Source organism: Pinus tabuliformis, chromosome 9 (assembly GCF_031772625.1).
Source record: "Pinus tabuliformis cultivar Carrire ecotype Pingquan chromosome 9, CPIR1, whole genome shotgun sequence".
Taxonomy (NCBI): Eukaryota; Viridiplantae; Streptophyta; class Pinopsida; order Pinales; family Pinaceae; genus Pinus; species Pinus tabuliformis.
Window position 1 is genome coordinate 1,457,939,801 of NC_142307.1, and position 25,431 is coordinate 1,457,965,231.

At 41.7% G+C, this 25,431-nt stretch overlaps 1 protein-coding gene across 1 annotated transcript; it reads left to right on the plus strand.

Moving 5' to 3' along the window:
- Positions 1-4,005: 4,005 nt before the first annotated feature.
- LOC149154080 (uncharacterized) lies at positions 4,006-24,479 on the plus strand. The gene is made up of 2 exons (XM_089444040.1): positions 4,006-4,237; positions 23,746-24,479. The coding sequence occupies exons 1-2, from the start codon at positions 4,006-4,008 to the stop codon at positions 24,477-24,479; spliced, it is 966 nt and encodes a 321-aa protein (XP_089300166.1).
- Positions 24,480-25,431: the final 952 nt, after the last annotated feature.

Sequence of the window (25,431 nt, forward strand, 5' to 3'; positions counted from 1 at the left end):
CTTTATTTCCCCTTTTCCCTTGCATAACCTTCAAAGGTTCTTGCAAACCCATCAATACACCTTGGGTAATACCTCACTTGTTCGCGGGTATTGAAAATGTGGTGTTTAAGGGGGTTTTGTTAGCTTAAATCTAAACCCTAGGTCACCCCCACACACCAACAAAATGTTTTAACCAAGTTTTGATGAAGATGAGAATGCCATCCAAATATAAAACCATAAAAAAATTCATGAATAGTTGCAGAATATCATCCACCATCCTCATGAATGTTACTAGAGAAATAATTAGGCCAAAAGCCATGACTAACCACTCAAAGAGTCCTTCTTTATATTTGAAGGTTGTCTTCCATACATTAGTTTGTTCAATTGGAACTTAGTGGTATCCTAATTACTAAATAACTTGAAACCCTTAAGTTGATCAAGAATATTATCAATTCGAGGAATCAATTATCTATCTTGAAAGTGATTTTGTTCAAGGATCTATAATGAATACAGAATCTCCATGTCCCATCCTTATTCTACACCAATAAAATTAAGCTTTAGGAGCTCGATTGAATGTGGCCCTTTTGGATGAGTTCATGAATAAGATGTTTTATTTTATCATTCTTTAGAAGAGAGCATCTATGTGACATCTCCTGTGGGTTAATTCCCCTTGTAAAATTGTATCCTTGTATTTATGTAATTATAAATTAAAATAGTTGAGAGAGGGACACAGATTCCATTGCTTGAAGAGGGATGTTGATTGAGGACGTGGGTTGTTTTAAATATCAGTCATGCACTGAATGAGTGGTTTTTAATGAGTCAATTGTGTATTAACTCAGCTGCAAAACAGGGTGAAATAAGAGTTTTTTTGGAGAGGCCCGAGCTCTGCAACCTGCAAAGCCCGCATTCTGCGGGAGCCGAGCCTGCGTGCGCAGCCGCTCACCACGCGTTCTGAGCCTGCATAGGAGTCCACGGAAAGACCTGTCAGGAGCCTGCGAGGGTACTCGCGGAGGGTTCGTCTTTGCGCCTGCGGGGATCCGCCGAGGGTCCTGCTCCCGGCTGCGGCCGCCCTGGCTGGAACTTTTGGCTCACCATGGAGGAGCCTCCTCTTTCTCCTCCTCCTCCCTCTGCAGCAGAGGCCTTCAAAACCCTTCTAGCCTCCCTGCCTAAGAAGAAATGCACGGAAGTAGCGAAGTTTGTGAAAAGGCTGGAAGATATCCCGGAGATCGCTCTCCCGCCGGAAGGGCCGATCCAAGTAGCTCTCTCTCTGGCAGATCGGGCTCTGGTAGGTCAGTTTACAGGACTCTGGCCTTCCCTGAAGACGACCGAGAACTGGGTTGCCAGGAACTGGGCACCTCTGATCCAAAATAAGGTAACCTCTTACTTCCTCGGGAGAGGCTACTTCTTGTTCGAATTTTCTGCAAAAGAAGACAAAGACCTAATTTTCAGGAATGGCCCCTACTTCATGGGCCCCCAAGGGCTGTACTTAAACAAATGGACACCAGACTTCGATCCGGCGGTGGACGTGCCCACAGCGGTCCCGGTGTGGGTGAGGCTCCCCAACCTACCAGTTCATTGCTGGAACTGGGATTCTTTGAAGCATATCGGCAACACCCTTGGAAAATTCATAGACAAGGCTAACAACAAGGATCAATATGACTGTGCCAGAATCTGTGTAGAGGTAGACCTGGAGGTCGGACTGCTGGAAGCCATCAAAATAGTGGTTGGTCCCTGGACTCATATACAGAAACTGGATTATGAACAGCTGCCATTCAAATGCTGGAAGTGCCATGTCTACGGGCATTTTGCCAGGGACTGCCCATCCAAAGGGGTGGAAGAAAAAGGAAAGGAAGATGGATGGAACCAGGAAAAGCGATCCAAAACCTCTCACAGGAAGAACACAAATGGCAGTGCCAAAACCCCTTAAGAGGGCATTGCTCAAAAATTAGCCAGGGAAAGCCAAGGAAATAAATTTGAAATCCTTGGATCTGAAATCATGATCACACAGGATACAAAAGTACCAAAGGAGATCTTTGCCCCTAAAGGTTCCCCCTCCATCAAAATTATACAAGAGAGAACCAAAGAGAAGGCTTCAGAAGAAGAGGAGGAAACCCAAGAGTCCGAAGAATCAGAGGAAGAAGGGGAAATCGGGGAATCCTAGTCCTCTCCCAGAAGATCTACACGAGGGCGCAAATCTGCAAAAGGTAAAAGAGAACAAGAAACCTACAAGGACAAACTCCAGGGCAGCCAGCCAACGCTAGAGAAGCTCCTATCTAAAATCCCGATGGTGACTAGGATTCAATAACAGGGCTCTAAGGGAGCCCTCCAAGGTAGAAATAAATAATGAAGATTATCTCCTGGAATTGTAGGGGGATGGGTACCTCAGCTAAGGAAGAAGCAATGCATAACTTAATAAGATTGGAATCCCGAGATATCCTCCTCATCCAGGAGACCATTTCCCAGATGCATGCATCGAGAGCCCTGTGGAATTTTCGTTTTCAAGGCCATTTGCGTGCGTTTTACGGCTACTTGGCACACCTAAGCTGGGGTACCAGCGTAGACCTAATAAATGGTCGGTCACCCCACCCAAACTAAAGTGGAAGGGAAAGAGGCCTCCCCCATCAGCTGCCCCAGTGAGGTGTGAGGCCCCTATGAAGAAGTAAGGGCCCTCACCCATATGATGAGTGAGCGTTAAAACCCTCACCATATGAAGTACGTAAATATAATAGGGCAGTATCTGTAGGTGGGTGGGTAGCAGAGACTAAAAGGAAAGGAAGAAGGTAAGTAGGAAGGAAGGAAGATTGTAAGGATGGTTCAAAGAATAAGGTTGAAGAGGTTGGCAAGTTGGAGGACTCAGCCTTCCTCCAAGCAAGCAAAAAATTTTGGAAAAAAATGGAGCGCATGCAATGTCTGCCCGGGGAGCGTCGGGAGGACTTGGGGCGCTCTAGAACTCAAACAAGTTTTCACTAATCTCTGAGTCCCTAAATACCCATTGGATTTTTTTAAAATTGCAGCATTTAGAAACAAAGGAGATTATTTGTATATTCAATGTGTATGCTCCTAACAATGCAGGTGAGAAAAAGAACTGTTGGGACTCCATCAAAAGTCTAGCAGATCTAGAAAACTTGGAAAATATTATCATTGCCGGAGATCTAAATCTCACACTCCGAGCCTCAGAAAAAAGAGGAGGCAGCATAGTCAGGGATCCGGCAAGAGAATGGGCCGAAGATCTCATGCAAGAATGGGACCTGCTAGATATAAAACCAATCACAGGCACGTTCACTTGGTCAAACAAGAAAGTGGGACTGAGACACATAGCAGCAAGACTTGACCGATTTCTTGTCCAAAGCTCCTTCCTTCTCTTGGGGCTGGAGGCTAGAATGCGCATTCTCCAAAGCAGTGTCTCAGATCATAAGCCTATCAGTCTAGAACTAATTCCTTCTAAGGATCTAGGGCCTATACCTTTCAGGTTTAGCTCCCTATGGACCAAAGAGACAGATTTCTTGCAAAAGATTAGAGAGTGTTGGAAAGAGCCGGTCAAGGGATCCCCATTCTTTGTATGGGAGGAAAAAGTTCACAGGGTTAAAAAGATGTTGAAGGGCTGGGTAAAGACCTTGCCTAATCCTGCAGTGGACAGAAAAAAAAAAAATTCAAAAAGATCTGGAAATTCAGCACCTTCATCTGGAAGTTGCCGAAATCACCAAAGAAGAGCTAGATAAGGAATACCAACTGCAACAAAAATTCCATAGGGCATGCCTGGCATAAGAGGAATTTTGGAGGCTCAAGTCAAGGAGTCTATGGCTCAAGGCTGGAGACTGTAATTCCTCCTTTTTTCATAAGCAGGCCCAAGCTAGAAAATGTCGTAACAGTGTTTCAGAAATTAAAAATGAGGATAGCACCTTAAAAGACTTTGTCAACATCAAGAAGGTTGCATCAAACTACTTTGAAAAAATTTATTCTGAAGTCATGGGGACCATCCAAAACTGAAAAATGTTAGACGATGTCCCCAAGCTCATCACTACAAAAATGAATCAGATTCTCGAAAATAAAATTTCTACAATTGAAGTCAAAAACGCGCTCTTTGCAATGGAACCTGACAAAGCTCCGGGTCCCGATGGATTCACGCCCATGTTTCTTCAAACATGCTGGCAGATAGCGGAGAAGGATTTTATGAAAATGATTCAAAAATCCCAAGAACGCCAGAAAATTGGGGGTTGCACAAACTCAGCTTTCCTCGCCCTTATTCCCAAAGAAAAAGGTGCTAACTCCTTTAATAGATTCCGCCCAATATCCTTATGCAACATTGGATACAAAGTGATCAGTAAAGTTATCGCAAATAGATTGAAAGAAAATCGTCCCTAAAGTCATCCCGGAGAGCCAAGGCGGCTTTATACAAGGCAAGCAGTTGGTAGACAATTTCATCTTGGTCCAAGAGGCAATCCACTCGAGTCAGCGCCGAAAAGAACAAGGTATGGTTATTAAATTCGATCTAGCTAATGCACTTGATCGTGTTAGACATAAATTTATGTTTGATGTAATGCACAAACTGGGATTTGGAAAAAATTTCATCAAATGGATCAAAGCTTGTATCTCCGAACCCTGGATTGCTCCTCTTGTGAATGGCAGGGCTGCAGATTTCTTTAAAGCATCTAGAGGGCTGAGGCAGGGGTGCCCCTTGTCACCTCTCCTCTTTGTGTTGCAGGCCTCTGTCCTTAGTTTTCACTTAAACAAGAAACAGCAAGACCAAGAGATAGTTGGATTATGCATAGCAAGAGGGACCAAAAGCATCAATCATGCACTCTTTGCAGATGATACTCTACTCCTTGGGGCTGCTTCTCAACTGATGGCAAGGAAATTCAAAGAGGTTCTGGAAGACTACTGCCAAGATTCAGGCAGTGAATTAAACAGGGGTAAGTGCCATACTTATTGCTGGAACGTTTCAGTAGTTGCTGCTAGCGCCATAGCCAGATGTCTGGGCTTTGCAGCTTCAACATCTTGGACTTCCTTCAAATACCTCGGGCTACCTGTCTTCCACAAGAGAGCTACAAGCAAGGATTGGCTCCCACAGATTGAAAAAATCAAATCCAAAATGCAGGCCTGGGGGACATCTTGGCTCAACTTGGCCGGGAAATCAGTGCTAATTAAATCAGTGTTGAGCAGCCTGCCTCTCTTTAATTTTTCTGTTCTTTTGGCACCAATGGGAATCATTAAAAACATGGAGGAGCTAATCAGAAAATTCCTTTGGAAAGGAGGCAAGAATAATGAGAAGAGACTCTCCTTAGTAAACTGGGAAATAGTCTCCAGGCCGCTACAGGAAGGAGGATTAAATTTTAAAGATCTAAACACTCAGAATTTAGCAATGGGAGCTAAACTGATTTGGAAGATTATAGCGCCAAAGCCTGGATGGGTTCAGTTGGTGTTGTGGAAGAAATAATTCAAAGGCCAGAGACTCCGGTGTCTAGAGCAACAAAAAGAACATCTTAGATCCCCTCTCAGCAATCTAATCTCCAAAGTCGGGCCACTTACAAGAGATAACGCCTATTGGATACCCGGGAATGGTAAACTTATCAGAATTTGGGAGGATAGTATTATGAACAGACCTCCGCTAGCGAATTCGAGTCTAAGGAGAGAGCTGAAGACATGGATGGACGAAGCTAACATAAAATCGCTATGGGATATATCGGCTTGGCATGGAGATAGTTGGGCAGGCTGGAAAACGCCCAATGTCCCAGTTGCGTGGTTGCCAGAATATGCCACGCTGCTTCAGTTGCTCCATGGAGCTGCCCCTATACACACAAAAAAGAAGGACTCGAGAGGCTGGGGAGCAAAGCAGATTGGTTATTCAGTGGCATAGGGCTATGCCAAAATCAGGGAGAGACCCCATGTTCCCCCCAACCCGGCGCCTTGGAACAACATCTGGAATTTCTCCACTATTCCAAAGATTGATTTCTTTTGTTGGCTATTATGCCATCAAAAAATCCTAACAGAAGATAGGCTGTAGAAAAGGGGTTTCCTTGGTCCATCAAGATGCGTTCTATGCAAAGAAAATTCCGAATATATTGTTCATATTTCTCTGAAATGCAAATTTACAGTCCTAGTCTAGCAGGAGCTCCTTGGAACGTTGAAATCGATGCCCATCTTCCCCCACGCAGTCCCGAATTTGTTTGATGGGTGGTTGGCAAGATACCCAGGCCCAGGCCCAAAAAACAAGATTGTCAAACTTGCTTGGACTGCCCTGCCCAAATTTATCAGTTGGCAAACCTGGTTGGAGAGAAACAGAAGGATCTTCAGAGATAAGGAACAGAACTACAAGGTAGTTGCAAATACAGTTAAAGGATAGCTAAATGAGTGGCTGAGTGATAAAAAGGATGACACAAATCTAAGCCAACATGACATTGAGTTCGGAGCCGCTCTCAATCTAAGCTTCCAAAAGTCGATAATACCACTCATATGCCTCAAAGACTGGCAAATAAGGAAAAACGAAGAAGATTTTCAAGCTTGGTTATCCAATCAAGCTCTTCCCTCCCTGTTCTTTGACGGGGCAGCTAAGGGAAATCCAGGAAGAGCTGGAGCAGGAGGCATAATTATAAATCCAAAAGATTCTTCCACCCACAGGTTTGCATGGGGTCTAGGCCACACCACAAGCATCCAAGTTGAAGTCATGGCGCTGTTCCAAGGGATCAAAATGCTTAAGGCTCTGGGACTCACAGAAGCAACTGTTTTGGGAGATTCACAAGTCATTATCAATGCTATGGTGACCAAAACAAATCTGGTAGATCTTCGGTTGGCTAGGACAATCTCAAGAATTAAAGGCATGATCAAATTCCTGAGGCTGGAATTTTTCCATATCCTGAGAACCAACAACAAAGAAGCAGATGTAGAAGCAAATAAGGCAGCTCAGTTAGATGTTGGAACTATCCTCAGAGACAGTGAAGTCTCATGGGAACCAATCCCTTAAAAAATCGCTATGTTCTACCGTCTTTTGCTAAAGCAGTTCGTTTGTATCCATAAGCTTGGGAAATCAGCTGGAAAAGGCCAAGTGAAAAATTGTAAAAAAATGAGATTCATAAGTGAGTGTGGCATGCTCATCTGGTTGGAGAGATTCCAAGAAACCAGTCTCAGCTTTTGTAACCGAATCCATGGCATTTTTCCAATTAGTCAATGAAATCCCCATAACCATTTCTGTTAAAAAAAAAAACTCAGTTGCAAAACAAGGACGTGCCCATGTTCTTTTTGGGCAAAATACAATAAAGGACAAAAAGTTAATGAGGAGTATGGATTGTGTTTCCTAGTGTTATTGGATTGCATAGACCACTGTGAATGACAGAATTGTCATGGCTAAGAGGAGGAGAAAATTATGAAAGGACATTCTCGCATGCATTGAAGGGGAGGCCATATGCACATAGAGAAGGGACGACCATGAGAAGAGGAGGATCCTTGGATGAGGAGCAAAGGAGGTTGAGAGGCTCCTACTGAATAGAGAAAGGAGGTTGAGAGGCTCCTGCTAAACAAAGAAAGGAGGTCGAGAAGGGATATGAAATAATACATTATTCATGTGCCTAGGAAGAGAAGGGAAAACAGAAAAAGGGTAGATTGAGAGGCTCTTGATGAGCAAGCTAGATTATTGAGAGGGAAGGAAAATATATGAAGACTAAGATAATTTTGGGAGAAGAGAAGCTCTGATGATAGTGAGTTGAGAAACCCATGAGGCTTGCTGATTGATAATCATAGAGTAGTGGTTGTGCCCTATAGGGCTAATAAATCCACTGGAGACTATGTTGGTTGATAATCTTTGAGAGGTGGAGGCACCCAGGGCTAGTGGGTTGATAACACCTGATGGTAGTTCCATGGGATTTGGGCTGAGAACATAGGTGGAAAATTCCACTAAGCTATTGGAAAGTGCACTCTTATTCCTTCAAAGGTAACATAGCTAATAAACCCTCCATGTTATTAACTATATATATCTCTCTTCGTATTTGAGTTGATACAATCTGTGTTTGAATCCCTAGAGATGTTGGGATGTTATAAGTCGCTCTGCATAAAAGAAAGTGTTCCCTACCCAATGTGAAATTGTTGAATAATTGGTGGGTGAAGGTAGGGTAACCTTGAGACACCCTGTTTCAAATGATGATATTGGTTTAATACCCTAAGTGGAGTATGGTTGTATGCCAATGAAGTGGTTCATTGTGCTTTATTTTATTTGATAGTTGATGGGTGGAGGTGAGACAACCTCGAGACACACTGTTTTGTTTTATAATATCGGTTTAAAACTCCTACGAAAGCACTCTACCTCAAGCTTTGGAATATGACTCGAGGGTGATGATTGCAATAAAAGTTTGGTTCAATATCAATTGTCTGGTTCAATATATGAAATATAAGTGTCTACTTATGACTCTCATATTTTGAATGCTTATGCTTATTTAATGCATTTTTTTATCATGGTTTGTGATGTTGAGGGATGAGGTATTCCTGTCTAAATGAACATTGTTGATTTAAAGGTATGGATATGGAATGGTTCAAGTATCTGTGTTAGCCTAAGGCCTATATTGATATGGACTTAATGTTTTGGTTCAATGCCTGTGATGTGCCATGAAATGTTATTTTATGTCTGCTTAAGGAATGCTAAATTCTGAATTTAAGTTTTTGTGATCCATATTACATTAAGAAGAGTCTTTTCGATAGAAATCACATAGGACTCCCTACATTGGTGAGACTGGTCGCTCGATTAATCAAAGGATTCGCGAACATGCAACTGACATCAAGCATGGCAGGATCCACTCCTCTGCTTTGGCAGAACATGTAGAAAAATCTAGGCATCACATCCGCATTGAGGAGACTAAAATTAAAACAAAGAAATCAAAAGGGAGGCCTTGGAAATGGAAAAAAGGCCCAATAATTTAAATAGAGATGATTGTTGGAATATTAACAGAAGTGTCCTCCTAGTTTGTTTCTGTTCGCAGATTTTTTTTTTTTTAGGATTTGACGTTTCTATCTATGAATTTTTTGTTTCTATCTAGGTATTTTCATTTAGTGTTAATATTCTTTTGATCCGTTTTCTGGCCTTAAAAAAATAAAAATAAATAAATAAATTCTATATAGGTATTTTCACTTAGTGTTAATATTGTTTTGATTTGTTTTCTCACCTTAATATATATATGTATATATATATATATATATATATATATATATACTCCCTCCCTTTTGATTGCTTTGTTTTAATTTTAGTCTCATTTAATTATTATTTTTGTTATAGGATCTTAACTTATTAATCAGGTCTTGACTCCTATTTATTTATTTATTATTATTATTATTATTATTTTACTTTGTTCCCTGTATTTGGTTGACTTAGGTTGTTTGTTTCTTATTAATGTTTACGTTTTTCAATCTTTCTTAATTAATATTATTATTATTATTATTATTTATCTTAATTATTATTCTTAAACTAGCTGTTATATTAGCCATTATAGGAATATTATTTGATCTTAATAATCATTATTAGAATATTAATTTTCATAAACTAGCCGTTATATGATCTTTTGGTCTCTACATCGCCCTCTAATTAAGTTTGTGCCATGATCTGCATCTTCATCTGGTCCTGATGATGAACCACACTAGTTGGTTCGAAACACGTCGGCAAAATTTTCTCTTATGTGGTTTATACCAAAAAGACTCTTCTGAATGCTAAATTCTTGTATATGTCTTGAGTAAATAAAGGATTCTAACATGTATTCTTGGTCTTGTTTTCTTATTATTGTTGGCCTAAGAGGCTTGTAGCTTCCTAACTTGTTATGAGCTTGAAATTTGTCTAATGGGCCATAATGAAATGAGTGGAAAGATCATTGTTCATGAGTTATGAAATTGAAAAGAACTTATAGGTTAATGCGTGTTCATGATCTTTGTATTATTAATATTAACTGATCATAGAAATATTTCATTTGCTTAATTTAATGGGTAAGGATGTCAACCTAGCATCAAAATGTACTCGGGTGTTCAGTCATCTTCTAGGAACCTATTTATCCATGTGCTCATCCTGGGTTTGAATTCGAGCTCAAGGCCTATGTGTGGATAGATGGGCATATCTCTATTGATTTAAATAAACGTGTGAGTCACAAATGAATTAAATAATCAACTTTGGTTTAAAACCAGTAAGCTCACAAGAGCTAGCTCGACTATACACATATATATACAAATGAATATGGCCAAATCATATATATATATATATATGCTCAAGAGAGTTAGCAGGAGGCATGTAGAGGCACATATACCATAGGCAATACATATATGGATGGAGGCCCAGAAGGAAATGGGAAAAGCCCAGGAGGACTAGCTCTCAAGGAGCTATACACAATGACACATGTATGCATTATATGTATTCATGTAGGTTAGAGAAGACTTAAATCTAAGTGAAAGGGCTAAGTTGATATGTTGGGCATGGTGACCAAGTTCGAAGGCAGATAAAATCAAGGTTGTTAATTGTGAGGGCATCCTTGCCAGCAGATGGACCACAAAGGTTCTTCCTTAAAGTTTTCTCCTTGAGGTTTTTGAATTGAGTGAAAAGGAGGAACTATCACAATCAAATCTCTAGGATGATGTGGCGCAATGGGCCACTGTATGGGGGTGTATGTTGACTAGGAAAAAAGCCCAAATTCTCGTATAACACAAAATTCATGGATTACAAGTGTTAGGCGTGGCCCAACTTTGTCCAGTCAAAGACTTCACATTTTGAGGAGCCAAGTGCGCGGAGTCTGTGAAGTTATATTCACGACGCAATGTCTAGGGGATTCGAGATGGGTCAAATCCCCTCATTTTGTAATGGGTATCAGGGTTTTAGTTCCTTGTTTTGCTGAGTCCATGGTATGTGGACCATGGCTTTTGTAGCAATTTAATGTATTTAAAGACATGTAATTCTTTGACAAGGAGAGAGATGTATAGGAATTGATCATAATTTTTGTCTTTAGTCTGTATTTTGGGCCTTAAAGGGAAGGCTTCGCAGTTGAGTGCGCGGAGGACTTGGAAGAGTTTGTAGTTGAGTGTGCAGACCACCTGCGGCTGGGTGCGCAAGTCGAGAAGTTGTATGTATTGAAAGATCTATCTTAATAAAGAAGAAGAAGTTTTGACGAATTCTTGTGTATCTCTATTCCTAATATGTGTTCATATGTACTGATATGCATGTTTTTTACTTATTTATGTGAAAGAATACATGTTATATTGTTCTCTGATATGTTTATGCAAAAAGTGAAAATTTGTGAACTAAAGCATCAACGCAAAGTCCTTTTATATATGAGAAGTTGTAGATAAGTATAATGCATAAGAGAATACATGGATTCCATAGCGCAGTATCCCTCTAGCTACAGAAACTTGGTTATGAACCCTCCCATAACCGCTTCGGGTGAGACTATGATCTACTTGCAGGTCATTGCCGAAAGGGCCAATGGTTGAGCGTTTTTCTGGTGTGCAGTACACTTTGAACTTGGTTCTAAGCCCCTTAAGCCAATAAATGGTTCCGTTGTTGGGACCGGAATCTGTTTGAGGGATATTTTTGGCGTCCTTCGAAGAAGAAAATCTAGGAGTGGGTTGAAAAAAAAGAGCGATAATTTGCAGTTCAAGAAAACAGAAATCTGCGATTGTCGAATGAAGCCTGATTGCAGAAGTATCTCTTTACAGAACAACATGAGATATTCTTCGTGATGTTTGCTAATGAATTATATGAATGGGTGTCAAATTTGACCGAGCATAAGAATTGTTTCAAAAACGAAGAGCCTACTACGTGGAACCTTGAATTGATACTCTGACTCAAGAATACTAACAACAGTATCTCAAGAGCGGTTGATTTTTGGATTGACAGTATCCTAGGAGGATTTATTGTTGAATTTGCAATAGACATGATTGTATCTTAAAATGAAGCTGAGCAAATATTTTTCAAGGGTCCACGAGGTAAGTACTTAAATTCTTTAAAGTTGTGGATTAAAATGCTTTTGTGTGAAAATGGCGTACTACGAATGCAGTAAGATTAATGTTTGGATGAAGAGGGAATAAGTTTAAACCAGAATTGGGGTCTACGCGAAGTGGAAAGAGATATAGAGTAGATCACGGACCAAATAAATTTATTGAGACTAATTATAGCCCCTTGTTAGGTGGGTCTGAGAGTGAATAAGAAGGAAGTAACCCCGCAACCCTGCAATATTCCCCCTCCCATCCTGAAGGTGCATCAAAGTTGGGAATTGAGGAAAATCAGGGAATCTTTGGGATTCCTCATCCAACTACTCCCCTTACCCCCCATCCCCCTCCCCCTCTCCCTAACCCCCCAAGAAGAAAAATGAGCGATGACATTAAGTTACCATCTTTAGAGGACTTGGATGAGAGGATCTTGAGCAGTTCTAGTCTATAGCTGACGTAGTATGGAAAGCACTACAAATCAATGACGAAGATGTAAAGAAGGAAAAACTCATCATGACGCTGTGAGAAAGAGCACTGACATGGTACATCAAGTATTTTGCAACTAATTAGGTTGCTTCATTGGATGATACTAAGAAAGCACTGGTATCAAAATTCAAGAAGCCGAAATCAGAAAACACAGTGCATTACGGAGCTGAAGGAAATCAAATAGACAATTACTGAGTCTATGTGGGAGTTAGATCAACGATTCAAGGTGTTAAAGGGAAAAGTAAGCTTTATCATACCCCTAGAACGACATAAAGAATGGTTTATAATTGCGCTATTGTCACATATCAGGTTACCCTTGACGCAACAAAAGATCACGATTCAAGTTGGGGAATTGGAGATTGCAATGAAACTATATGCCTTGCCGATCGAAGATACTCATCCAGGAGTACAACAAATTCAGAGTTAGCTAGAAAATTTGACATTGGAGTTGCAATATTTCAAGAAAGGTAAAGAAACTAGATCAGAAGTATGGTGTAAAAAATGCAAAGCAGAGGGCCATTATAAGGATCAATGCCTTGTGTTCGGAGATTACTTGGCAAGTGGAGCACCTAACCTAGTAAACCCAGGATCAAGTTTGTGGTGCGTTATTTGTAGAACGAGAGGCCAACATTTATTACAAAAGTACATGCAGACACCGAAGTGACTATTTTGAAATTTTTGTAAGTTAGTGGGCCATGATGAGAGAAATTGTCGAAGTTATGACGTAAAGATGGAGTGCACTGTTGGTGCTATAGACTGCAAGCTGAAGGACATACATGCGAGAAGCCAGGTGTTGAGGCAAATTAATTACCTATCATTTAATTGTCAACCCGAGGGTTTCATAAAACTTGTGAAGCATGCGTGCACTATATATGCTAGAAATTAACTTTCAATTTATATCAATCTAACTACAAAACCAAATTCACCTATTCTAATTCAACAATCAACTCAAAAGAAATTATAGTACAACTATAGTACAGAACGCGGAAGTGAAATGATTTGAATTTAAACAGGAACGCAACAAATTATAGAGATAACCATAAACACAAAGATGCAACAGAAATAATACTTCATTTCATTAATGCAAAATACTAAAATATGCTTACAAATAGAAATGGAAATAAACCAGCCAGGGCTATGGTAGCTTATCTCTAAGAAGAGATGTGGCGACTACATGCCTCTTAACTGTCTTACAATGAGGCTCAAGGGCCTTTTTATTATTGAACAATAAGAGCAAACCCTAAACAACCAAAACCCTAACCCGAGGAGATGTAACACCAAGGGTTTATGGACCCCATTAGGGTGAGTTGGACAACCAAATTCTTGGGGTCGTGACCTGGTCATATTATCTCTGTTTGATGCGCACGATATCCCGTTGGAAATATCTCTCCGAGGACTGTGACGAAAAAGACGATTTCAAACAAAAATTCGCTGGTGGTAGGTTTCCAAACGAATGTCATTTAGGGCCTCAAAATGGCTCTGGAAGTTTAGGACCCCAAAAACTGCTAAAAATAGTAAACTGTGCTACAATTAAGGAAACTGAAAAACTGAAAGAAGCAATGGTGGGGGTCCAAGTGGAATTGGTGGGTGGCCACTTATATCCACTTGGATCATTCCTCCCCCCTTAGGAAGCAATCGTCCCCATTGCGTTGAGTTCCTCCATGAGATGAGGAAACTTATGTTGAACTTGGTCGCTGGTGAGCCACTTGCCCTGGTGAAGGAGTTGGCCTGCTTTGACAACTCAATACAGTTGGATATTCTGCTAGTGAGTGTGCTTGATCTGTGTGTCCATGATCCAATCAGTTGCAACTTGTTCCATGCAATCTCGATTTAACTCTGTGGGTGTGAGCTGTTCTACAATGTCGGATGTGTCTAGTAATGGTGGAAAGTATGGCCGAAGGTGGTCCACATTGAACACTGGGTCCAGGCCAAGGAATGGGGGAATGTTGAGCTCAAATTCATTGTCTCCCATAGCCTTGGTAATGGTGTAAGCACCATATCGAAGTGGTCTGAGTTTCCGATAGGCTCTAGTAAGGCGTTCCTTTTGTAAATGCAACCAGACTTTGTCACCCACCTGAAACTTGTGTGACACCCGAATTTGATCATGTCGCTACTTGTACTTGGCATTTGATTTCTCTAGAATGTCATGGACCTGTTGGCGAATATGTTGGATGTGCTCATTGAATTTGTTTTCCTTATCTGTTACGGGCTAGACATGAGTCGAATATGCGTGAGTAGCTGCAAATGGCATGGCGACATCAATGGGACATAATGGCTAGAATCCCAAGCCCACCTGAAAAGAAAAGTGGCCAGTCGAGATGTGGAGAGCCCAGTTGTAGATGTGATGAACATAGGGGAGGCTCTCGTCCCATGTGCATGGATGCTTTTAGTTGTACATGTGCAAAATGTGTACGGTCATCCTGTTGACAACCTCTATCTGGCCATCAGTTTGAGGATGGAAGGTTGTCGACTTAGTGAGTTTGGTGTCCAGCATTGACCAGAGACTGGACCAAAATGTACTGAGGAACCTGCTGTCCCGATATGAGATGATAGACTTTGGGATCCCAAAGTGTACCCACACTCATTCAACGAAGAGTTTAGCAGTGGCTTTGGCTGTGATATTCTTCTTGTAGTGCGCCATAATGGCCATCTTCGAGAACCTGTCGACGACCACAAAAACACAGTCGTTTCCATGCTTAGTGGAAGGAAGGCCTGACATGTAATCCATGGAGATGGATTCCCAAGGTCGATTAGGGGTAGGCAGCGGGGTATAGAGGCCTTGCTTCTTGATGGTTAGTTTGGCAATGGCGCAGGCAGTGCATGATCTGATGTACTTCCCAACATCCTGTCAAAGATTCAGCCAATAGAAATACTTCTGCAGTACTGCCACCATTTTCTCGACCCTGAAATGCCCAGCAGCTCGATTATAGTGTGCTTCCCAAAGAATCTTGGCACGCTCGCTTGAAGGAAAACAAAGGTGACCCAGGTGGCATAACAGGGCATCTTGGAGGTGAAAATCTGGAACATGTTGACCCTCCAAGAGTGTCTGGTATGTGTGGCCGAATTCTGGGTCGCTTTTGTAGAGAAGTGACAATTCAGAAGTCTCATGCCCACAAGAGTTGAGCACAGTGGTTAACGCCATGATCGATGGTCAACTAAGGCAATCTACAAAATTATTGGTGCTGCCCTTCTTATACTTGATATTCAAATGGAACTGTTGTAGGTATGTGGACCACTTCTAATGGCGATCATTCTGCAATTTCCCTTGGGTCTGTATGAACTACAGGAGTCGGTGGTCTATGTGGATGACCGTTTCCATCCCCAAAATGTAATGCTTCCGTTGTCGGCAGGCCTGCATAATGGAATACATCTCTTTTTCATAAGTTGGATACTTCCAGACTGTGCCTGAAAGTGTCTCACTGTGATATGTCACTGGATGCTTGTGTTGAGTAAGGACTGCCCCAATAGCATAGTCAGAGGCATCTGTCTTGACCTCAAATGGTTGTTGCAAGTCTGGTAATGTGAGCACTGGTGCTGAGCAGAGACGATCTTTCAACTTTGTAAATGCCTTCTGTTGAGATTTATACCAAAAGAATTTTGCTTTCGCTCCTCCCTTGGTGACTTGACTCAAGGGTCAAGTGATATGAGAAAATCCCAACACGAACCTACGGTAGAAGTTGGCAAGACCTAGAAAGCTGCGAAGTTCTATCAGAGTGGTTGGAGATGGCAATCCCGAATGACTTGGATCTTGGCTGGATCCACATGCACCCCTTGTTCATCAATAATGTATCCCAGATACTGAACCTGGGTCATGCCAAAAGTGCATTTCTCCAAATTGGCACATAACTTGTGTTGCCGTAATGTTTGGAGAACTTGTTGGATATGATGGAGGTGCTCTTCCCAACTCTGGCTGAAGATCAGGATGTCATCCAAGTATACCACTACAAATGAGTTGGTGAATGGCTGCAAGATGTCATCCATTAGCCTCATGAAGGTTGTAGGAGCATTCGTCAATCCGAAAGGCATGACCAACCATTCAAAAATGCCCTCCTTGGCTTTGAAGGTAGTCTTCCACACATCGAAGGGTTCGATTGGTACCTGGTGATATCCTGACTTCAAATCGATCTTGCTGAAATATTTGCCCCCTTCAGTTGTTCTAGGAGGTCATCAATCCATGGGATCAGGTACCTATTACGGACAGTAATCTTGTTCAACCCCCGATAGTCAATACAGAGTCTCCAAGTCCCATCCTTCTTCTGTACCAACACGATCGGGCTCCCATAGGGCGATAAACTCGGATGGATGTGACCTTTCTGCAGTAACTCCTGAATCTGCGTCTTGATTTCATCGTTCTCTAGAATGAAGCGTCGATAGATTGGTCCATTGGGCAGCGGCGCACCTGGGATCAGATCGATGGAGTGCTTCACCTGACAGTGCAGAGGAACCCCTGCGGGGGAGGTGAAGATGTCCTCGTACTCCTCCACGACCTTGTCCATCTATAGTTGTCGTGTGGAGGGGCCCTATTTGGAGGTTTTGGCCACCATCTTCTTCTTTCGTTGAGGGTGTATCATCAGGAAAACAAATTTCCCGGTTTGGAAATGAGCTTACTACATTGTTTTCCAGTAACCAAAGACATGGCGGTAGGTGGCGCTACCTCCAGTATCTTGTACAACTTATTCCCCAAAGTAACAATAACAACACGGGGCCTTAATTCATGCACAACATGTCACTTCCACAAGTATGGTTATCCTAATAATACATCACAAAGTTCAAGGGGTGCAATGTCACACAATACCTCATCCGTGAAGGGCTTGATATTGTATGGAAGGTGACACCACTGGCTCACACGAAGATCCCGTCCTTGGTGAATCCACCCGATGGTGTACGGTTGTGGATGTGCTGTGGTTGGTAAGCCAAGCTGCTTCACGACCTCTGCCAAAATGAGGCTCTTTTGGCTCCCACTGTCGACAATGAACTGTAGCGGGGAGCCCTTTACCCACATCTGGGAGTGGAAGAGACACTCCTCCTCCTCTGGATCTTTGGGTTCCTCCTTCTGGATCTTCATGGTGGGAACGGTGGCGTTGGGCTCTGCATCGATAATCTGCTTCCCTTTGTCATTCCCCTTGTTGGTTTTTGACTCAGAGTCAAAACATGCATCTGATTCTGAAACCTTTAGCTCGGCCACCAGTGACTGCTTAGCCCGACACTCACTTATGTTGTGAGTGGAGCTCTTATGGAACTCACACCACTTTCCCGTGTCCTTTCTTGGCTTCACGGTGTTGTTCTTTGTTTGCATCTTTGGTGGGTTGTCTTGGGCCGCCCCGCTGATGAGCCCCAAAAATGGACAATTATTTGGGCTCATTCAACCTCCTAATTTGACTTAATCCACCATTCTCATTAGTTTATTGCATGTTTTTTATTATATTTATGTTAATAGAGTGAATTTGGTTAGTCATTATGCCAACAAGTCTAATGGGTGCTTTGTGTAGCCTTTTTGGTCAATTTGGAGACAAAATTGAAGGTCTTAATGAGCACTTGGCAGCCAAATTCGTGGGAAGACAAGGGAGAGGATTTGTAGGAAGGTGTCCCCTTCATTTATGGGCCCTTACCTCGAATTCTCCACCATCAGCTCGGAGTTCAAGGGCCACCGAATCAATCAGCACAAGGGCAGCCAAGCAAGTCAAGTAGGACTGCTGTTAACTCCAAGTTTTGGGCAGCCGAGTCCCTAAAATTTAGGAGGACTATTGGGTCCTCAAATTGTATAAATAAGAAGGCTTAGGGCCTCATTTTGGTTAGCCAGTGGATGTTAGCTAGTTAGCCAGTAGATAGTAGCTAGTAGTTAGTCATTTCATAGCCTTGTTGTAGTCATTTTGTAATTCGATTTGTAGGCAATAGATTAGCTTTGCTTTCAGCTCATTCTCAAGCTCTCCTTGTGGACAGTTTTGATGTAATCTTCATTCTTGATTAATAAAGATGAATCCAGCTTTGCACCAGCTCTAAATCTCTCTTGGGAGGCTGTAGCTCTTGGGGTTGGGCCCATCTCAAGCGCCCAGTACCTCCCTTGTTTATCTTTATGTGTGTTCGCTGCATTCTTAAAATAAAGTCTGCTCTTTAGATTTAATTCGTGCTTTGTTACTTAGGTTGCTTTTGATGGTTGAAGTAGATTTTTATGTTTAGGATGGATTGGTAGGAGTTAGTCATGCGTTTATATCTCTTTGATAATGTTTTGTTCACATGCTGTATGTGATTCTTGTCATGAATAAGGTTGATGTTCACTGATCTCATTAAACTGTTAGATAGATCATCTAATATTTTGATTGTATGCAAGACGTAGTTGGTTTGATCAGGTAAACACTATGCAGGGCACCTTCATCACCTCCTCGTTCATCTGAGCCTCGTCCAGATCAGCTCCTCCATCACCAAGTCTGTTTCCTCATCTCCCATCTGCTCTCTTGCCACGTAACCCTACCTTCTTGCCTTTCCATTGCCTAAACCTTCTTTGATGCAAGCTAGACTTCCACATCCTCTCATCACCTCATCCCTCAGTCATTGGGTCATTCCAGGCCCCTACCCTACCTCCCTACCCATTCATGCATTCTCTCCCACTCACCTATCAGTCAAAAACCCAATCACGAAACATCCTATAGAATAATTACAAAACTTCCTGTAGAAACCCCTGCAGACTTCCTGTAGAAGTTCATAAACACGGTTGCATGGCATCCAGACTTTGTGAAACTCTCGGAAAGAATGTTAGGGATCCCTTAGACCCTCTCTATACCTTCCTGACTTCTTCCATGCATTTCTCCTCCTTGATCCACCTCTGCACAGTGAAAAGCCAGTTAAAAGCACATGCATGATAATTCTAATAACTTAATCAAAAATACAAAAAGATGTTTTCTTCAGATAGTGATAACTTAGACACATGCATTTTACCTTCCTAGAAGTAATGGCATCTCTTTTGGTAGTTTGCATTCTCTCCTTTGCATCAGTAGGACTAGCTGGTAGAATTAGGGTTTGCTAGGGTTTGTGTTTCTTTTTGGCTTTCAGTTTCGTTTCGCAATTAGATTAGCTTCTTTCGAGTTAGCTTTCATCCATCAATTAAAAAGCTTCTTCTAAGAGCTCATAGAAGTTGGCTTAAGCTCCTAGCAGACTTGTGCCAGCTGACCAAGTGACAGCTGCGGCAAGAGCTAGTACTTGTGCATACAGCACCGCCGCTTCCAAGTTTGTTACGAACTACCGGGTTGATAAAATTAAAGAAGGGAGTTCCAGGAGTTGTAGCATTATTGCTACAATACTGGAGCCCACCATCTTTTTGGCGCCGTTGTCGGGGAAGCGTCAGAGTATTGGTGATTGTCGCTTTTCTTCTATTTTCCACTACAATCTTCTGCTAAGTAGTTTATTTCATTTCCATTATGCAATTTCGTTTATGCAAAAGTAGATTAGCATTTCCCGCTTTCATAGATTAGCATTTCAATTCCGCAATTTCATTTCTGCAAGCGTAGATTAGCATTTCAATTCCGCAAGCGTAGACTAGCATTTCATTCCTGCAATTTCATTTGAGCAAAATAGATTAGTCCTTTCCTGCTTTCATTTCAATTCCGCATTTTCATTTTAGCAAGATAGTTAGTTGCAGTTCAATCTATTTCAGTTTTGCAAGTAGAAGTAGAAAAAAGCAAAAATCAACCAAAAAGATTTCATTTCATGCCTTGTAGGAGTAGAGATAAGTTAGAAAAATGATTGCACAACACCCCCCTTTGCTTCACACAGCCAACCTTCTCTCTTCTTCGATGGCTGTGACTAAGAAGAACCCCTGGGTGGACATCAAGACATATCTGAAGAACCTCTAGGGGAGAAGAAGAAGAAACCATTCCTTTGGAGCAAATGGCTACAAGCAGAAATGTTGGGAGCAGTCCCTTGTCCAAAGACGAATTTGAAGATCAGATCGAAGATTTCAAGAGTGATATGAGGCAGTTTCTTGCCATGCAACTGGATACCTTACAGATCCAAAGGAAGCAAGAGGGAGCCAAGAGCGCTTTGGTCATCTTTTGTCCTAGGTGCACTAGAAAGCATCCTAGGAACGAATGTCCAATGCACTCCCTAGAAGTGTGTTTTGTCTGTGAAGAATACCATCCTACGAATCAGTGCCCTTCCTTGCCTGGACTTAAAGTTGCATATCAAAGAGTTAAAGGAGCCACTGAATCACTCTATTATATGAACCAAAGGAGGCCACATGAACCTAGATCTTATCAGCAGGAAGTGCAAGGGACATCCGAGACCTATTATGACCCCTATCAAGCCACTTTCATGCCTTCTTGGGGTCCCCCTGCTCATCCTTCCTGGTCTACACCTCCTCCTTGGTCATATTCTCCTTGTTCCTTCACAGATCCATATTATGCCCTACCAGTTGCTCATTCATTTCACTCTTATGCTCAGCCACAGCCTCAGTGGAATGCACCTTATCAGGAGTGGAGGCCCCAGTACAACTCTCATCCCGCTCATTTTCCTCCACCACCTGCTCATCCACAACCATCGCCTCCTCCTCCACCAAGGCAACCCCAAATGCCTACCCAACCACAATGCCATCCATCTCCATCTCAATTTCACACCTCCACTCAACTACCCGTACCATTTCCAAAGCCATACCATGGAGTAGCTCAACCCAATTACAAAGCTGAGGCACAACATGTGCAAATGACTCATTTTGAGCTCAATGATGTTCACCAAAGCTCAGGAAGAGTGTTGCAAAACATAGATTATATTGATGACATTAAAGGACCAAAGGAAAAAGAAGATTCGAAAGAGGAGATCAAAGAACCATGGGCTGCACTTGATGAAGAGAAGACATCAGAAGCAGAGATAAAGAAAGATCCTTCATGGTTACCATCAAATCTTCCATGTATTCAAGAGAAAGATCAGCAAAAAGAGGAAGATGAGGAAGTCATAGTAGAAAGTGACATGAAACATGACCCAGATCAGCAAAAGGACCAAGGATATCAAAGCTATATTGAGATATGGTTTCAGACGGTCACTAAGTTGCAGTGGTACTCTCTTCCTCAGCGATGTGTGATCCCTTCAAAGTCAGATCATTTGGTCTCTAAAGTCCGGATAGTCGTCCAAGCATGCATTTCGAGCCTTCACATCATTTTTTCTCTAATCTCGATGTGCACATGGCTCCATTGGAAGTATTCTTATACTTGAGAATGAGTTTGTTTTTCAAGTAGGGTAGGGTAGAAAAAAGAAAAAAAGAAAAAAGAGAAAAAATGAAAAAATGAAAAAAGAGGAAAATAGAAATCTAAGGTGAAAACCTCCTCGGAGGCGCCTTAGATTGGCTCATTGATTGAAAACCTCCATGAGGCGGTCAATGGGTTGGAAAGAAAAGAAAATAAAAGGGAATAAGATCCTTGGGTGAAAACCTCCCTTGGAGGCGCCCAAGGCAGGCAATTAGGGTGAAAACCTCCATGAGGCGCCCTAGTTGTTTTTCAAAAAAAAAGAAGAGAAAAAGAAAAATAAAAATAAAACTAATTTCCATTGGCTAATTGCAGGTTGCAAGAAGGATGTTTCATGACAGGAGGAGCACTCAAATCAAGGTTAAAGGAATTTTTCTTGTGCCTTCTACTGGAAGCTCTGTATTTCTACAGGAAACATCCTGTAGAACCTTTGGACGAACCAAATTCAAGTCTAAAATGGAATCTGATGGTGGGAATCTGTTGATTAGGCCTACAAGCACTTGTGTGTCCATCCCTTGCCTTTCTCCATCATTTTTTCCACCTCATTGTGCTTCTCATTGTGCTTCTACAGGAACTTCCTGTAGAAATTGTGGGAAACTAGACATGGATTTCAAAAAGTGGTTTGGCGAACATGGTAGCTTCCTCAAGGGTTCAGAAGTCCTCATGCAATCTTCCAACTCCTCCTCCATCATCTCCATACCTGCATCACAGCCAAAATTCATTTTTTCATACCATGCAACAAAAATGCAAAGTGCCTTGAAGCAAAAACACATAGGACAGAATTTGTTTTTGCCATAACTTGAAAACCATGCATCCATTTGACAAACCGTTTTATGGGGAATTGTACAAGGGTGATGGCAACATGCTTGAGCAGTTTCAGCCAATTCCGGTGCACGGTTTCCAAGAAATCAGCCTCCATCACCATCAACCATTTTTGCATTTTCTCCATAACCGTGCATCCGTTTCAAAACCTGTTTCATGGGGATATGCATATGAGTGATGGTAACCTACCCAAGAAGTTTCAGCCGATTCCGATGCACGGTTTCCGAGAAATCGATCTCTGAAATCTTCAGCCATTTTCCATTTTTCTCGAAATCCGTGCATCCATTGATCACGATTTTTCTATGGGAGATGCATCATGATGATAGAAACATGCTCAGCAAGTTTCAGATCAATCCGCTTTACCGTTTGGGAGAAATGGCGAAAACAAGTTCTGGTTCTGTGACATTGCAGCAGCAGCAGCTTGAAGGTGCAGATTTGAACGTGGAAACAAATGCATGCAGCTTAGATCTGGTCAGAGGACACCTGCACAAGGAAAATCAATCAAAAATCATCAGCCAAGCCCTCATGCAACCAAAGGATCCAAGCATTCAGCAACAGAACATGAGCATGCAGCAGCAAAAAGCTTCACAAGCAGTCGTTTGACTTCAGGTACATGACTAAACCTTGTTCATCTATTGCATGAATCTAGTCTAAGCATTGCATGAACGAATGGAATGGTGAAATTAATCCATGAATGTAGCAAGACACCCAGTTCTCTAGCACTCACGAGAAAGTCACGCAGCATGCATGGGTCAGTCATGCACGTGAAATTTAAAAAACACGGATAGTGTGGGTAGTCTAAACTCCAGTGCAACTGATGGATGAGATTACAGGCAGAGAACACACAGTTAACCACTGCAGTTCATGATAGCACAACAGTTGCATGGGCCAGCACACGTCTTTGCCACCTCACTCCAAAACAATCACGCAGAAATTAATGAGCGCTCAGCTGAAATTCATAAATTGTTAGTCAACTTGCACTTGCATCATGTTAAACTGAAGTATACATCCTCTGCTTCCACAATCAGCTTAACCTATCATCCTTCGCTAATTTTTTTTGGCCTGTTCAAAATTCTTCCGCATACCAAGATCGTGCAGAGGCGCAGAGACATCCTATGGCATCCAGCTAGCATTCTACAGGAAGACGTTTTACAGGAAAATACAGCAGAGTCTTCCAGAGCAGAGAAGCCTGAGTTTTTCTTCATCAAGTTTGGAGCTTGAAGAAAGGTGAAAATAGTTGAGGTAGATCATGCTATTGATTTTATTGTTCGTTCACTTGCACGTGATATTGCAGAGGGTATGAAAGCCGTGGAATTGCTTTTAGAGCTTTCAAAGGATATGGCTGTGTGTGAACAGATTGGCAAGGTACAAGGTTGTATCCTCCTCCTTGTAACAATGCCAAATAGTGACAATCCTAAAGCTGCTAAGGATGCAAACGAAGTTCTAGAGAATCTCCCATACAGTGAGCATAATGTAGTGCAAATGGCACAGGCGAACTATTTCAAGCCTTTGATACAGAACCTGAGAGAAGGGTCTGACACAATGAAAATTGTTATGGAAAGTAAGTTGTCAGAGATAGGTTTAACAGATCAAAACAACGCTGCATTGCTCAAAGAGGGAGTTGTATTTCCACTTCTTGAAATGATTTCAAATGCTAATTTGAAGTCAAAATTAGCAGCGATTGGGGCACTTCAGAATCTTTCAAGTTTACCTGAGAATGTTTTACAAATGATCAAAGATGGGGTGGTCCGACCCATCTTGGACCTTCTATGCACACCACTGTCAACTGTATTGGCTTTGAGAGAAAAAGCTGCTAATACCTATGCAAACCTTGCTATGTCTACAACATTGCCCCAAAGAACAAATGACACAACAGCTGCATTATTGGAATCTGATGAGATCATATACCAGCTATTATCTTTAATAAATTTGACACCACCTTCAATACATGGAAGCATTGTTCGAGCATTCCATGCCATTTGTTGTGTACCAGCGGCTGTTGAGGCTGTTAGATACCTATACCAATAGGTTTCATAGTTCATGATGGGCAAATAAAAGTTCCAAATATGCTCTGCTTTGGTGATGCAAAGATCCCATATTTCCTAGAGAAGACAATATGTGTACATAAGCTTGATGTTGACTCAATTTTGATGGATGGTCCAACAGCCTAATCTGGATCATGCCATGATTCAATTTTCTGTTATAGAATAGAGAAAGAAGTTTGTCCAAACTGTCTAATCTTGGCAGACCACTAGTTAGGTAGAGAATTAATGTTCCCAACTGCTTAATCTGGGACCTTGGAAGCAATAAGGGTAGTTCTAGATAGAAAATCAAAAGAAAAAGCCAAAAGAAAAGAAAAAGGCACATAAGGGTCTGCAAGTCTAAGTGCACCCTCCATGAAGAAACAAAAAATGCTAGGCAAGTAGATGGGTAGGCAGATGGGGTTGCAGAAATATCATTCCTTTCAATTGAGTGTTTGGTAACCTTTTATAAAGGAACATCAGTGGATAGAGAAGGTCCTCTTCTCCATCATTTTGCAGCAAAACAAAGGAGCATGTCTAACTTCCTAATCTCCCCTTTCCACATTCATTGCTAACATCCCCATACCAGTTGCCTTCATGAAAGAATTCAAGGTCTTATGGTGGTTCTTGTTTCTTTAAAAGCCACATTTCTTGTCTAAAAATCTTTTCATTTTGATCTACTCCCTAAAACTAAGTTGATTCCATACAAACTTAGTGTTATCACTCCTCATTCACCTTTTCCACCCATATTAACCCCTAACTTCTTATTATCTAAATCCCTATGTTCCCCTTTTCCCTAACTATTATAAACACTATGGTGTATAAATCCCAAGAAATATATAAATATTCCCTTCCCCTTTGGCACTATAGCCATATGTTCAAAGTCAGGGATTAAATTGACCTCTGGTCAGTTTAATAACCTAAGCCCTACCCCTCTTTCCCCTTCAGAGGTCATTTAA